The 15891-nt window shown below is 37.6% G+C and overlaps 1 protein-coding gene across 1 annotated transcript in view; it reads right to left on the reverse strand.

Annotated features, from left to right (window-relative positions):
* Nucleotides 1–14153, reverse strand: part of C2CD6 (C2 calcium dependent domain containing 6) — a gene marked incomplete at its 5' end in the record, with an annotated part of 145025 nt that extends 130872 nt beyond the window's left edge. The window contains 2 exon segments of the mRNA XM_081241758.1: nucleotides 12942–13436; nucleotides 14109–14153. Of these exon segments, the coding sequence (XP_081097884.1) occupies nucleotides 12942–13436; nucleotides 14109–14153 (540 nt within the window).
* Nucleotides 14154–15891: the final 1738 nt, after the last annotated feature.

The following is a 15891-nucleotide window of genomic DNA, read 5'->3' on the forward strand; positions in this document are numbered from 1 at the left end:
CTCTCCCCTCGGCCTGAGTGAGCCAGAGCCCCCGAAGAAGCTGCTTCTTTAACCCACTCCTGTCTGAGTGAAGAACAGACGCCCTCCGGTGACCTACACACAGAGGCGGGTCCAAATCCAAAGCTGAACCCCAGGAGCTGTGCGAACAAAGAAGAGAAAGGGAAATTTCTCCCAGCAGCCTCAGAAGCAGCGGATTAAATCTCCACAATCAAATTGATGTACCCTGCATCTGTGGAATATCTGAATAGACAAGGAATCATCCCAAATTGAGGAGGTGGACTTTGGGAGCAATGATATATATATTTTTTCTCTTTTTCTCTTTTTGTGAGTGTGTATGTGTATGCTTCTGAGTGTGATTTTGTCTGTATAGTTTTGCTTTTACCATTTGTCCTAGGGTTCTGTCTTTTTTTTTTAATTACTTCTTAAAAATTTTTTCTTAATAATTTTTTTATTTTTTATTTTAATAACTTTATTTTATTTTACTTTATTTTATTTTATATTCTTCTTTCTTTCTTTCTCTCTCTCTCTCTCTCTTTCTTTCTTTCTTTCTTTCTTTTCTCACTTTTATTCTGAGCCATGTGGATAACAGGCTCTTGGTGCTCCAGCCAGGCATCAGGGCTGTGCCTCTGAGGTGGGAGAGGCAAGTTCAGGACACTGGTCCACAAGAGACCTCGCAGCTCCATGTAATATCAAATGGTGAAAATCTCGCAGAGATCTCATCTCAACGCCAAGACCCAGCTCCACTCAACAACCAGCAAGCTACAGTGCTGGACACCCTATGCCAAACAACTAGGAAGACAAAAACACAACCCCACCCATTAGCAGACAGGCTGCTTAAAATCATAATAAGGCCACAGACACCCCAAAACACACCACCAGACGTGTACCTGCCCACCAGAAATACAAGATCCAGCCTCATCCACCAGAACACAGGCACTAGTCCCCTCCATCAGGAAGCCTACACAACCCACTGAACCAACCTTAGCTACTGGGGACAGACACCAAAAACAACGCGAACTATGAACCTGCAGCCTGGGAAAAGGAGACCCCAAACACAGTAAGTTAAGCAAAATGAGAAGACAGAGAAACATATAGCAGATGAAAGAGCAAGGCAAAAACCCACCAGACCTAAAAAATGAAGAGTGTATAGGCAGTCTACCTGAAAAAGAATTCAGAATAATGATAGCAAAGATGATCCAAAATCTTGGAAACAGAATGGAGAAAGTACAAGAAACATTTAACAAGGACCCAGAAGAATTAAAGAGCAAACAAACAGTGATGAACAAGACAATAAATGAAATTAAAAATTCTCTAGAAGGGATCAATAGCAGAATAACTGAGGCAGAAGAACAGATAAGTGAGGTGGAAGATAAAATAGTGGAAATAACTACTGCAGAGCAGAATAAAGAAAAAAGAATGAAAAGAATTGACAGTCTCAGAGACCTCTGGACAACATTAAACACACCAACACTCGAATTATAGGGGTCCCAGAAGAAGAAGAGAAAAAGAAAGGGACTGAGAAAATATTTGAAGAGACTATAGTTGAAAAATTCCCTAATATGGGAAAGGAAATAGTTAATCAAGTCCAGGAAGCACAGAGAGTGCCATACAGGATAAATCCAAGGAAAAACACACCAAGACACATATTAATCAAACTATCAAAAATTAAATACAAAGAAAAAATATTAAAAGCAGTAAGGGAAAAACAACAAATAACACACAAGGGAATCCCCATAAGGTTAACAGCTGACCTTTCAGCAGAAACTCTGAAAGCCAGAAGGGAGTGGCAGGACATATTTAAAGTGATGAGGGAGAAAAACCTACAACCAAGATAACTCTACCCGGCAAGGATCTCATTCATATTTGATGGAGAAATGAAAACCTTTACAGACAAGCAAAAGCTAAGAGAATTCAGTGCCACCAAACCAGCTTTACAACAAATGCTAAAGAAACTTCTCTAGTCAGGAAACACAAGAGAAGGAAAAGCCCTACAATAACAAACCCAAAACAATTAAGAAAATGATAATAGGACCATACATATCGATAATCACCTTAAACATAAGTGGATTAAACGCTGCAACCAAAAGATATACACTGGCTGAATGGATACAAAAACAAGCTCCGTATATATGCTGTTGAGAGTGTCTTTTACCCACTTCACACCTAGGGACACATACACACTGAAAGTGAGGAGATGGAAAAAGACATTCCATGGAAATCAAAAGAAAGCTGGAGTAGCAATTCTCAAATCAGACAAAATAGACTTTAACACAAAGACTATTACAAGAGACAAAGGACACTGAATAATGATGAAGGGATCAATCCAAGAAAAGGATATAACAATTGTAAATATTTATGCACCCAACATAGGAGCACCTCAATACATAAGGCAAATACTAACAGCCATAAAAGAGGAAATCAACAGTAACACAATCATAGTAGGGAATTTTAACACCCCACTTTCACCAATGGACAGATCATCCAAAATGAAAATAAGAAAGGAAACACAAACTTTAAAAGATACATTAAACAAGATGTATTTAATTGATATTTATAGGACATTCCATCCAAAAACAACAGAATACACTTTCTTCTCAAGTGCTCATGGAACATTCTCCAGGATAGATCATATCTTGGGTCACAAATCAAGCCCTGGTAAATTTAAGAAAATTGAAATTGTACGAAGTATCTGTTTCAACCACAATGCTATGAGACCAGATATCAATTACAGGAAAAAATCTGTAAAAAATAAAAACACATGAAGGCTAAACAATACACTACTTAATAACCAAGAGATCACTGAAGAAATCAACAAGGAAATCAAAAAATACCTAGAGACAAATGACAATGAACACATGATGATGCACAACCTATGGGATGCAGCAAAAGCAGTTCTAAGAGAGAAGTTTAGAGCAATACAATCCTACCTTAAGAAACAGGAAACATCTCAAATAAACAACCTAACCATACACTTAAAGCAATTAGAGAAAGAGGAACAAAAAAACCCCCAAAGTTAACAGAAGGAAAGAATTCATAAAGATCAGATCAGAAATAAATGAAAAAGAAATGAAGGAAAGGATAGCAAAGATCAATAAAACTAAAAGCTAGTTCTTTGAGAAGATAAACAAAATTGATAAAACATTAAACAGACTCATCAAGAAAAAAGGGAGAACATTCAAATCAACAGAATTAGAAATGAAAAAGGAAAAGTAACAACTCACACTGCAGAAATACAAAGGATCACGAGAGATTACCACAAGCAACTATATGTCAATAAAATGGACAACCTGGAAGATATGGACAAATTCTTAGAAATGCACAACCTTCCGAGACTGAACCAGGAAGAAGTAGAAAATATGAACAGACCAATCACAAGTAATGATATTGAAACTGTGATTAAAAATCTTCCAACAAACAAAAGTCCAGGACCAGATGGCTTCACAGATGAATTCTATCAAACATTTAGAGAAGAGCTAACACCCATCCTTCTCAAACTCTTCCAAAAAATTGCAGAGGAAGGAACACTCCCAAATTCATTCTATGAGGCCACAATCACCCTGATACCAAAACCAGACAAAGATACGACAAAAAAAAGAAAATTACAGACCAATTCACTGATGAATATAGATGCAAAAATCCTCAACAAAATACTAGCAAACAGAATCCAACAACACGTTAAAAGGATCATACATCACGATCAAGTGGGATTTATCCCAGGGATGCAAGGATTCTTCAATATATGCAAATCAATCAATGTGATACACCATATTAACAAATTGAAGAAGAAAAACCATATTACCATCTCAATAGACGCAGAAAAAGCTTTTGACAAAATTCAACACCCATTTATGATAAAAAACTCTCCAGAAAGTGGGCATAGAGGGAACCTACCTCAACATAATAGAGGCCATATATGACAAACCCACAGCAAACATCATTCTCAATGGTGAAAAACTGAAAGCATTTCCTCTAAGATCAGGAACAAGACAAGGATGTCCACTCTCATCACTATTATTCAACATAGTTTTGGAAGTCCTAGCCACGGCAATCAGAGAAGAAAAAGAAATAAAAGGAATACAAATTGGAAAAGAAGTAAAACTGTCACTGTTTGCAGATGACATGATACTATACATAGAGAATCTCAAAGATGCCACCAGAAAACGACTAGAGCTAATCAATGAATTTGGTAAAGTTGCTGGATACAAAATTAAAACACAGAAATCTCTTGCATTTCTATATACTAATGATGCAAAATCTGAAAGAGAAATTAAGGAAACACTCCCATATACCATTGCGACAAAAAGAATAAAACACCTAGGAATAAACCTACCTAGGAAGACAAAAGACCTGTATGCAGAAAACTATAAGACACCGATGAAAGAAATTAAAGATGATACCAACAGATGGAGAGATATACCATGTTCTTGGATTGGAAGAATCAATATTGTGAAAATGACTTTACTACCCAAAGCAATCTACAGATTCAATGCAATCCCTATCAAATTACCAATGGCAGTTTTATGAAACTAGAACAAAAAATCTTAAAATTTGTATGGAGACACAAAAGACCCCGAAGAGTCAAAGCACTCTTGAGAAAGAAAAACGGAGCTGGAGGAATCAGACTCCCTGACTTCAGACTATACTATAAAGCTACAGTCATCAAGACAATATGGTACTGGCAGAAAAACAGAAACATAGATCAATGGAGGAAGATAGAATGCCCAGAGATAAACCCACGCACCTATGGTCAACTAATCTATGACAAAGGAGGCAAGGATATACAATGGAGAAAAGACAGCCTCTTCAATAAGTGGTGCTGGGAAAACTGGACAGCTACATGTAAAAGAATGAAATTAGAACTCTCCCTAGCACCATACACAAAAATAAACTCAAAGTGGATTCGAGACCTAAATGTAAGACTGGACACTATAAAACTCTTAGAGGAAAACAGGAAGAACACTCTTTGACATAAATCACAGTAAGATCTTTTTTGATCCACCTCCTAGAGTCATGGAAATAAAAACAAAAATAAACAAATGGGACCTAGTGAAACTTAAAAGCTTTTGCACAGCAAAGGAAACTACAAGGAATGTGAAAAGACAACCCTCAGTATGGGAGAAAATATTTGCAAACAAATCAACAGACAGAGGATTAATCACCAAAATATATACACAGTTCATGCAGCTCAATATTAAAAAAACCAACTACCCAATCCAAAAATGGGCAGAAGACCTAAATAGCCATTTCTCCAAAGAAGACATACAGATGGCCAAGAAGCACATGAAAAGCTGCTCAACATCACTAATTATTAGAGAATTGCAAATCAAAACTACAATGAGGTATCACCTCACACCAGTTAGAATGGGCATCATCAGAAAATCTAGAAACAATAAATGCTGGAGAGGGTGTGGAGAAAAGGGAACCCTCTTGCACTGTTGGTAGGAGTGTAAGTTGATACAGCCACTATGGAGAACAGTATGGAGGTTCCTTAAAAATCTAAAAATAGAATTACCATATGATCCAGCAATCCCACTACTGGGCATATACCCAGAGAAAACCATAATTCAAAAAGACACATGCACCCCAATGTTCACTGCAGCAGTATTTAAAATAGCCAGGTCATGGAAGCAACCTAAATGCCCACCGACAGATGAATGGATAAAGAAGATGTGGTACATATATACAATGGAATATTACTCAGCCATAAAAAGGAATGAAATTGGGTCATTTTTTGAGACGTGGATGGATCTAGAGACTGTCATACAGTGAAGTAAGTCAGAAAGAGAAAAACAAATATCGTATATTAATGAATGTATGTGGAACCTAGAAAAATGGTACAGATGAACTGGTTTGCGGGCAGAAGTTGAGACACAGATGTAGAGAACAAACGTATGGACACCAAGGGGGGAAAGCCACGGGGGGGGGGATGGTGGTGTGATGAATTGGGAGATTGGGACTGACATGTATACATTAATGTGTATAAAACTGATGACTAATAAGAACCTGCTGTATAAAAAAATAAATAAAATTCAAAAATTCACACACAAAAAAAACTAATACTAAACTAGGGGCTTCCCTGGTGGCGCAGTGGTTGAGAGTCTGCCTGCCGGTGCAGGGGACACGGGTTCATGCCCCAGTCCGGGAAGATCCCACATGACGCAGAGCAGCTAGGCCGGTGAGCCATGGCTGCTGAGCCTGAGCGTCAGGAGCCTGTGCTCCGCAATGGGAGAGGCCACAACAGTGAGAGGCCCGCATACCACAAAGAAAAAAAAAATCACCACAAACTTGGTAGCTTAAACAACAAAAATTTATTCTTTCACAGTTGTGAGGGCCAGAAGTCTAATATCAGTCCCCCTGGGTCAAAATCAGAAGTCAGCAGGGCTATAATTCCTCTAGAGGCTCTAAGGTAAAATCCATTCTTGCCTCTTCCAGCTTTTGGTGACTGGCCAGCGTTCCTTGGCTTCTAGTCACATCACTCCAATCTCTACCTTTGTGATCACATTGCCTTCTCTTCTGAGTGTGTCCAAATCTCTGTCTACCTCTCTCTTATAAGGACATTTGTGATTACACATAGGGCCCATCAGATAATCCAAGATAATCTCCCCATCACAAAATCCTATACTTCACTGCATCTGCAAAGTTTATTGCCATATAAGATAACTACTGACAGCTATAAACAGTTTTATGCTATTAGATTTAGATTAAATGGAAAAATTCTTACACATTTTACCAAAACTGAATCAAGAAGGAAGACCTATAACAACTAAAGAAATTTAGTTAGTAATTAAAGCTCTTCCTACCAAGCAAAACAAAACAAAAACAAAAAAACTTAGGCCCAGATTGTTTCACTGGTGAATTCTATTGAATACTTAAGAAATAATAACAATCCTTCACAAACTCAGGGGAAAAAAAATAAAAAGAAGAGGAAAGAACACTTCCCAAGTTATTCTATGATGTCAGTTTTACATTAATACCAAAGCCAGACAGACATCACAAGATGAGAAAACAACAAATCATTATCCCTTATGAATACAGAGGCAAAAATCTGCCACAAAATATTAGTAAACTAAACCCAACAACATATTAAAAAGGTCCATATACTATGACAAAGTGGGATTTTTCCATCTGAAAATCAATGTAATAAAATTAATGTAATAAGCCACATTAATAAATGTGTCCAGAAAAGGACAAAAATCACATTATCATTTCACTAGATGCAGAAAATGTATTTGACAAAATCCAAAATGTATTTTTAATAAAAAAAACTCTGAACAGACTAGGAATAGATGGGAAATTCTTCAACATCATACTCAATGGTGAAAGGTTGAATGTTTTCCCCTTAAGATCAGTAAGGCAAGCGTGCTCACTCTCACTACTTTTAATCAACATTGTACTAAAGGTTCTATGCAGTGCAGTCAGATAAGAAAAAGAAATAAAAAGTATCCAGATTTGAAAGAAAGAAGTAAAACCGTCTTTATTTGCAGGTGACAAATTCTGTATATAGAAATTCCTAAGAAACCACTAAAAAAAAAGAAGAAGAAAGAAACTACTAGAACTAATAAACGAGTTCAGCAAGGTCTCAGGATACAAGGACAAAATATAAAAATCAATTGCATTTCCATATAATAGCAATGAACAACCTGGAAATGAAATTAAGAAAACATTTACATTAAAAATAGCAGCAAAATAATAAAATACTTAGTAGTAAATTTAAAAGAAGAAATGTGACTAGTACACTGAAAACGACAAAACATTCCTGAGTGAAATTAAAGATCTAAATGAATGGAAAACATTCCATGTTCTTGGCTAGAAAGATTCAATACTGTTAAGAAATCAATTCCCAAACTGATCTACAGAGCCTACAAAATATACAAACCACTAGCTAACTTAATCAGTATATGGGGATAAAATGCAAATAAGAAATGACAAGACTTTTGAAAAATCATAAAAGACTATTTGCAGACCTGCAAATATATTTTAAAACCTAAATGAAATGTATTATTTCCTAAGGAAATACAATTTAACAAAATTGATCCTGTTAGTGGTAAACAGTTCAAACAGACCACTTTCCATAAAAGAAATAGAAAAAAGCTAGCAATGAGCTATCACCACAAAAAAGTGCCAGGCCCATGTGGTTTCACAGGGAATCTTACCAAATTCAAAAACTAGGTATCCCATGGCACCACTAAAGAACATTTTCTTATTTTTTTATGAAGCATAGCACTGATACCTAAATCCATAAAGAAAATTATAGATGAATATAAGATAAATATTGATACAAAGATACTAAACAAAATAATAAAAACAGAATATCTAGCACCACAAAGAAAATAATATGCAATAACCAAGTGGGATTAATTCTAGGAATGTAAGTTGGTTCAATATTAGGAAATTTATTAATATAAAACACCACATCAACAGATGTAAGGAGAAAAATTATGAAATTATCTCCATACATGTTCAAATGGCCTCTGACAAAACTCAACACCCTTTTCCTGTCAAAACACTCAAGAAAATAGGAATTAAGCCAGTCTTGAAGCTACTGTTTCATTTGGTGGGGAAACACTGGAGGCATTTACAAAGATCAGGAACAAGGCAAGGTTGCCTACTGTCTCCACTACTATTCAACATGTTACCGGTGGCATTAGTCAAAGCAGTTAGGTAGGAGAAATCAACTAAAGGCAAGAGAATTGGAAAAAAAGAAGTAAAACTATCTCTATTTGAAGATGATCTGACAGTATATCTAAAATCCTAGAGAATTAATAACAAACTCACTCAAATGTTTAAAAAAATTAAACAAACATGAACTTAACATACAGAAATCAACAGCCTTAATATACCTAAATAATTAGAGGATATCAAGGAGAAACAGCCCCACTTTAGGAACACGTGTGCGAAACCCTTAAGAGGAAAACGTTAAAACACTTCTGAAAGTCACAAGAGTAGACTTGGATAATGAAAAGACGTCTCTTGTTCTTGGATAGGACAGGTCAACATCATAATGATGTCAGTTCTACCTAACATCAATTGAATGCAATCTTTATTTTTAAAAAAGCAAGCTTCTTTGTTGAGATAAACAAGTTAATAATAAAGTGTTTTTATTAAAAGTGAGAATAGGGCTTCCCTGGTGGCGCAGTGGTTGGGAGTCTGCCTGCCGATGCAGGGGACATGGGTTCGTGCCCCGGACAGGGAAGATCGCCCATGCCGCGGAGTGACTGGGCCCATGAGCCATGGCCGCTGAGCCTGCGCGTCCGGAGCCTGTGCTCCGCAACGGGAGAGACCACAACAGTGAGAGGCCCGTGTACCGCAAAAAAAAAAAAAAAAAAAAAAAAAGTAGTATGGTCTTGGTACATGAACTGATAAACAGCAATGGAATAGAATAGGAAGTCCAGAAAAAACCAAATACATGGGGTAGCTTATGTATAAAACTTATGTATACAGGTGGCATCCCAAAACACTGGGGCAAAGATGAATTTTTAAAAAAATAAATGGTGTGGAGACATCTATTTGGGAAAAGAAAAACAATTAAATCCAGACCTCATACCACACAGTCCAAATAAATCAGGGATCTAAATGTAAAAACGATATGCAAGTACTAGAAGGCAAAATAGGTAAATTCCTTCATGACCTGGGCATATGTAAATCGTTTTTAACTAAGACACAAAATTCAGATGCAATAAAAGATTATAAACTTGACCTCATAAAATTAAGAATCTTTTGCATAGCAAAAAGTACCATAAAAGTCAAAAGACAACTGTTGAATTGTGAGAAAATATTTGTAACACATATCACAGATGCAGATCTAATATCCCCAATAAAGAACTTTTGAAAAACTGAGGGGGAAAAGAAAAATGACAGGAAAATGACTCAAATGGGCAATTCACCAAAAAAAAAAAAAAAAGATTTTAAAAGGAACTTTAAACATACAAAAAGATATGTTATGGCCTCATTTCATGCTACTCTCCCTCTCATTCACTATGCTCTATGAACAGTCCAAGCTATAGAAACTTCACACTTGTTTATTGCTTCTTATGCTCTCCACCTCCATCTCCCCACTCTTTAAATGGCTAGCTTCTTCTCATTTTCAGGTTTTCACTTAAAAGCCACCTCCTCAGAGGCCTTCTTTGATCGCCTATCCAAAGTCCTATCTGTCCCTCCACAATGATTCTCTATCATAGTGCCCTTTTATTTCCGTAGAACAACAGCCTAATCTGTAACTGCCTCTCCAATTCAAATGTTAGCTTCCAAGGGAAGGTGCTTTGCCTGTCTTGCTCACCGTTGTATCCTCAGTGTCTAGCACAAAGCTTGACACATATTTCAAAGTAAATAGTGAGAGGCTGAGAAATAGCATAACAGATTTCAGGATTTGGGAGGTGAACTCTCAGAGTGAAGGCAAGGTCCAAGATGTAGAATTTCAGTAAGCTGTTGAAAGGAATTAAGGCCATTCAAAGAACTGAGGTCAAGGTGACGGATAGATTACCCACATTTTCACTAGTCATCAACTACAATATCCCTCGATCTGAGCACTATCTCTAGTTAATCCTTCCGGTTCTCTCAGTAATTTACATTTGATAACCTTTTAAAAATCTCATTGAGACCTCCTTTCTCTTTCACCCAGTTCATAAACTCTTCTAGCTCCACTTGCCTTCTTCTGCAGCCAACACCCTCAGTGTATAATCCCCACATCAATGCTTAGCTTTTTCCTCTATCTGCAGTAATTCTCAAGCATGAATCTAAGCATCACTTGGGATAGTTTAAAATCTGAGCATATTCCCGGGCCCCCACTCTTCTGGATTCAGTAGGTCTAAGGTGGAGGGCCAAGAATCTAGGTTATAACAAGCACCCCCAGAATGTTTGGATACCGGTGATCCAAAGATAAAATAAACACCGCTCTGGATGAAGAGATGCCCTTCTTCCTATCCCCGGAGAACACCTCCACCTGTACTCTAGAGCCCATACTTTTCCATCCCCTCAGAGATCTTACTTTATTGGCCTCGCTCCCCACTATGTCTGTAATCGCACCTTAAATCCTGATAGCCAAAACTATTTTTTCAGCAGAGCACATCTGATCCATGTCATCCCCGTGCTTAAAACCAACCAACGTTTCCTATCACCTGTAGCAGTGGTTCTCAACTTTGAATATCCTTGAAATCAAATGTGTTCTAAGCACTATCTACAAATTACTGTTTTCCAAATATACTGAGAGATGTGAGACATCTCTGAGAGATGTATTTGTTTCCAAGTTTTAAAAAACTTGTATAGAAATTACTAAACATTTTGGTACAGAAAATACTAGACATATTTATATAGCTGTTCTTATTACCCTATGATAATCCGCTTTCAAGAAATCATGTGCCATACACACACACACACACACACACACACACACGCCAAGAAGTCATAGAAAAGACGACCTTTTGCCAAATATATAAAGTTCCATCTGTGGTGTACTGATGCATAGACAGCATTTACTAAATTGAAGAGGGTCATCCATTCCATGTTCAACGATCTACATCATGTATCTTATAGTAGTTGTTATAATAATTTAAATAGCATATAGTTATCATATTACTCTAAGTTTACTGTATAATAAACATCTATGCCACGTAAACTCATTCCTCTGGATCTGTATCTGAAAAGAATTCATTTATGAGATCATTATAACTAAATCCAAGTGCACATTTCATTTCCTAAATTCTTTTTGCTGTTCTACCAAAATGTTAAAATATTCTATGGTCAAATAATTTGGGAAACCAAACTTGGGTAAACAATGTACCTTGCATATATGTGCACTACTCTTTTTTGAATGTATGTAGATACTGTTTTATCTATTAGCAAATTCCATTAACAACACTGCCACATGGTAGCTTTTTTATCATTATAGATTTTCCCAGTCAGTAGATAGTAAAGAGCCAGCTACTTTTATTGTGGAGAGATTTCTTTTTTTTAACAACAAAAAGGTACCCTCATACTCAAAAAAATTGGAAACCACCATTCTACTGAATAAAAGTCCAAATTCCTTAAGAGGACATACAACAAACACCTCCTATGGCCTAGATTTCCAAACATACCTCTCTTAACACAAACTTTGCAATTTTTTCTTATATTATCCTAAAGCTAAACCTTAATATGCTCTCAATTTATCGTAACAGTGAGTCAGGATTCTAAGTTTTTAGAATTAAGATGGTACTTTAGACATCAAGTAATTCAACTCCTTAAATTTACGGAAATGGACATCACCTTCTTGTGTACCATTTGTTTCCTGATAAATACTGTACTATTTTTTTTAATAACTTAAGACCAGTAGAGAATGTAAAATTTCCTAATAATACTCTAACAAACTTTGAAAAAGTGAGTTTCAACTTGATTCCCCTTTTCCATTTCCTCTATGCTCTGGCAGTACCACTAAATGGTAATTAAACTCAAGAGTTTCACACACTTCAAAAACAAATTTACCTAATTAAGAACAGGACGCCAATAATTCACTTTGCAGACATGATACAGTTTTGCTCCTACAGGTTTATCTGTAAGAACCTCAGGTATTGAAAACAGAGGTAACTAAGGTTTCTGGAGTTTAGCCCTTTAACCATACAAATGAATTCCCAATGATGATGATGATGATGATGACAGCAGCTAACATTTATTAACTCTTTACTTTGGACTGTATTAAGTCCTTTATATCATTACCTCCTTTAGTTTTCAGACAACCCTCTAAGGTAGGCAGTAATTACTGTCTTCACTTAACAATTAATAAAATGGGGCTCTGACAAATTAAATAACTGTCAGGGTCCCACAAGTAAACTTTTCCTCAGGTGTTACCGCTCTCCAAAACGAGCGCATGTTTCCCTCCCTCCCATCAGCATGCATTGACCCCTTGGTCCTTCCCAACCCTCTAGGTGGTCAGGTAGGGGACAAACTCCTCCACCAGGCCCCCCACTTACATTCAGCAGCCGGTGCCCAGGACCCTCCTTGGCCTCGTCTTTAGGACGATTCAAGGTCTTGCCCTGCTCCTGGATGTTATGGGCTGCAGAAGAGAACTCCGACCCTCTAGCATGTGTGTTTTCCACGTTGGTACGGGGAATCCTCTGAAGTATCAGGTCTGTGTACAGGGAATGGACCTGCCCGTTGCGGTTATCTGCTGTGTTGGAAACCTGCTGTGTTGGAAACCTTGCCCATGTCTCGGGCGGCTCCATCCCTCCATCCGCAGCTGGGCAGGTCGGCGCACTAACCGACCAACGACCTGCTACTGCGCAGGCGCAGCCCTCTCTCCACCTTTCCCGCGCTCTTCCTGTGCACGTAGCAACCCACCGCCCCCACCCCCCACGTGACCCACACGTTTGCGCCGGGCTTCTGCCCCAGGCTGGCTTTGGGGGCGTGCTAGTTAAGCGAGCCTGCAGGGCCAGCGGCAGGTCCTTGCCCAGGCGGTTTAAGTCTCCCTTTGAAGGAAGTCAGAGCAAGCTTGTGGACAGCAAGGCTCCTCAGCTCGGGGATTGAACTTGGTTCGTTTCTTGCCTGCCCCTTAACCCATCATAAGCCCTCTTCTCCCTACACCTCCTTACACTATCCCCTGAGCTCCAGATGTTATATTTCCAGCAGTCTACGTGGACATCTTTACTCGACTGTCCCATAGACTCATAACACAACACGTTAATATTCATCTTCTCTCTCAGACCTCTAATATGTTCCTAACGTATTTAATGTAGCAATGTCATATCCACAAAAGCTTAAAACTTCAGACACAGTTTTGAATTCTAACCCTAAATATTTGAACCCTACTCTTTCTCTTTATGGCACCCCGTCTAGGACATCTCACACACAGATGACTGGAATGGTTTACTCATGGGTCTCCTGGCCTGCTGTCGTCCACTCTTTGCACTGCCCCCGTGTTAATACAGCTTACCTTTTAAAGCATACAAAATCACAAACTTTCAGAGTTTCTTTATTGGCCACAAAATTTTAATTCCGTAGTGTGTAAAACCAGGGACTCCAAAATGCCCTTTACCACCTCAGGATCATTACTTATGGCTATTCTATATGGAATCTATTTTTCTTTTATTCAAAGGCCACCTCAGAGTTCAGCCTTACATTTTATAACCCCATACACATACCCCCAAAGCAGAATTAATTGCTGTCTCCAAGCTGCTACTTGGCATATCCCTATTAGTGGGCTCACCCTATTAGAATTAGTTGTTAATTTCAAAAGATAGAGTTCTTTGGGGGCAGGAATCTGACCCTCACCTTTCACTCTTCAGGGTTCATGGCACAATACCCCAACGCCCTTGATACATGTTTGCTGTCATTTTGAGTCTGTGCTGTGTCGTGTTTAATCACTGTTCAAAGAGACTTGCTGTCCACCAGCACACTCTGACTTCCTTAGGGTTCATGTGATGCAACAACAAAAATCTAACCTAACTCTAATCAAACCTCTAGCCCTAACCTCCAGTCTACAGGAAATTCAGGAGGTAGAGAAACAAACTGAATGATACTTTTACGGGTAAAAAAAATCAAACATAAAAATGTAGGTGGGACTATTTTTAAAAACTGGTTTGGATTCTTCATACACATACACACACAAAAAAAATCACGGGGGAATGTAGAATGGTATGGCCTCTCTGAAAAGAGTTTGGTAATTTCTTAAAAAAACTAAACATGGAACTACCATACAACAATTGCACTCCAGGGTGTTTATCCCAGAGAAATGAAAACTCACATTCACTCAAAAAGCTATACACAAATGTTCATAGCAGCTTTGTTCATAATAGTCAAAAAGTGGAATCAGCTCAGATGTCCTTCGACAGGTAAGTGGTTAAACTTCAATACATACCTTGGATCACGGCTTTGCAATAAAAAGGAATGAACTATGGCCATACAACGTGGGTTAATCTCCAGGGAATGCGCTGAGCAGAAACAAGCTAATCCCAAAAGATTACATACTGTACGATTCAACTTATAACATTACTGAAATTACAAAATTTTAGAAATAGAAGACATTAGTGATTGCCAGGGCTTAGAGTTAGGGGTGCAGGGAGGGGATGTGGGAAGGAGGTTGTGTTTATAAAAGGGCAGCATGAGAGATTCTTATGGTTTTTGGACTTGTTCAGTACCTGGGCTGTGGTGCTACATAAATGAACCCTACACAATTGATAAAATTGTATAGAACTTAATATATACAGACACACACAAGTGTGTACAAGTAAAACTAGGGATATGTTAAACTAGGGATATCTGAACAAGATTGGTAGATCATGTCAGTGTCAATATGCTGGTTGTGATATTATACTATGAATTTTGTAAAATGGTATTTGGAGGCACTGGCCAAGTGTACAAAGGATTACTCTATTATTTAAGTTTGCATGAATCTACATTTATCTCAGTAAATTTTTCAACTAAAAAATATCACGGGGGAGAAAAGATGAGACCATTTTAAATTTAGATAACAAACTGAAATGTGTAAACCTTGACTAGATCTTAAGAGACAACTGGGAAAATTTGAGAATAGACTGAAATTATTGTTTTCCCAACTGTTTTAATGATATTGTGCTATGCAGAAAAATGTTCTTTTTGGAGGATGCATGCTTAAATATTTGGGTGAAGTGACATGATGTTAGCAACTTACTTTCAAAAGATTTAGCAAGCAAAAAGGACGTATAAAGAAAGAAAGCAAATGAGGCAAAAAGTTAACAATAATCTAAGTTGATATAGATTACAGTTGCTATTACATTAGTCTTTCAACAATTTTACATTTGATAGTTTCCAAATAAAAATCCCTCAGAGCTCAGTCACGTGTATAGCCTTTTCTTTGTCTCCACTTCCACCAGTAGAAAGCCTATCCATCCTATAAAGGACCTGCACATACCCCTTACCTGAAATACTTCCCTAGATTCTTCAACT

Source organism: Mesoplodon bidens, assembly GCF_964165515.1.
Source record: "Mesoplodon bidens genome assembly, chromosome: 8".
NCBI classification, from domain to species: Eukaryota; Metazoa; Chordata; class Mammalia; order Artiodactyla; family Ziphiidae; genus Mesoplodon; species Mesoplodon bidens.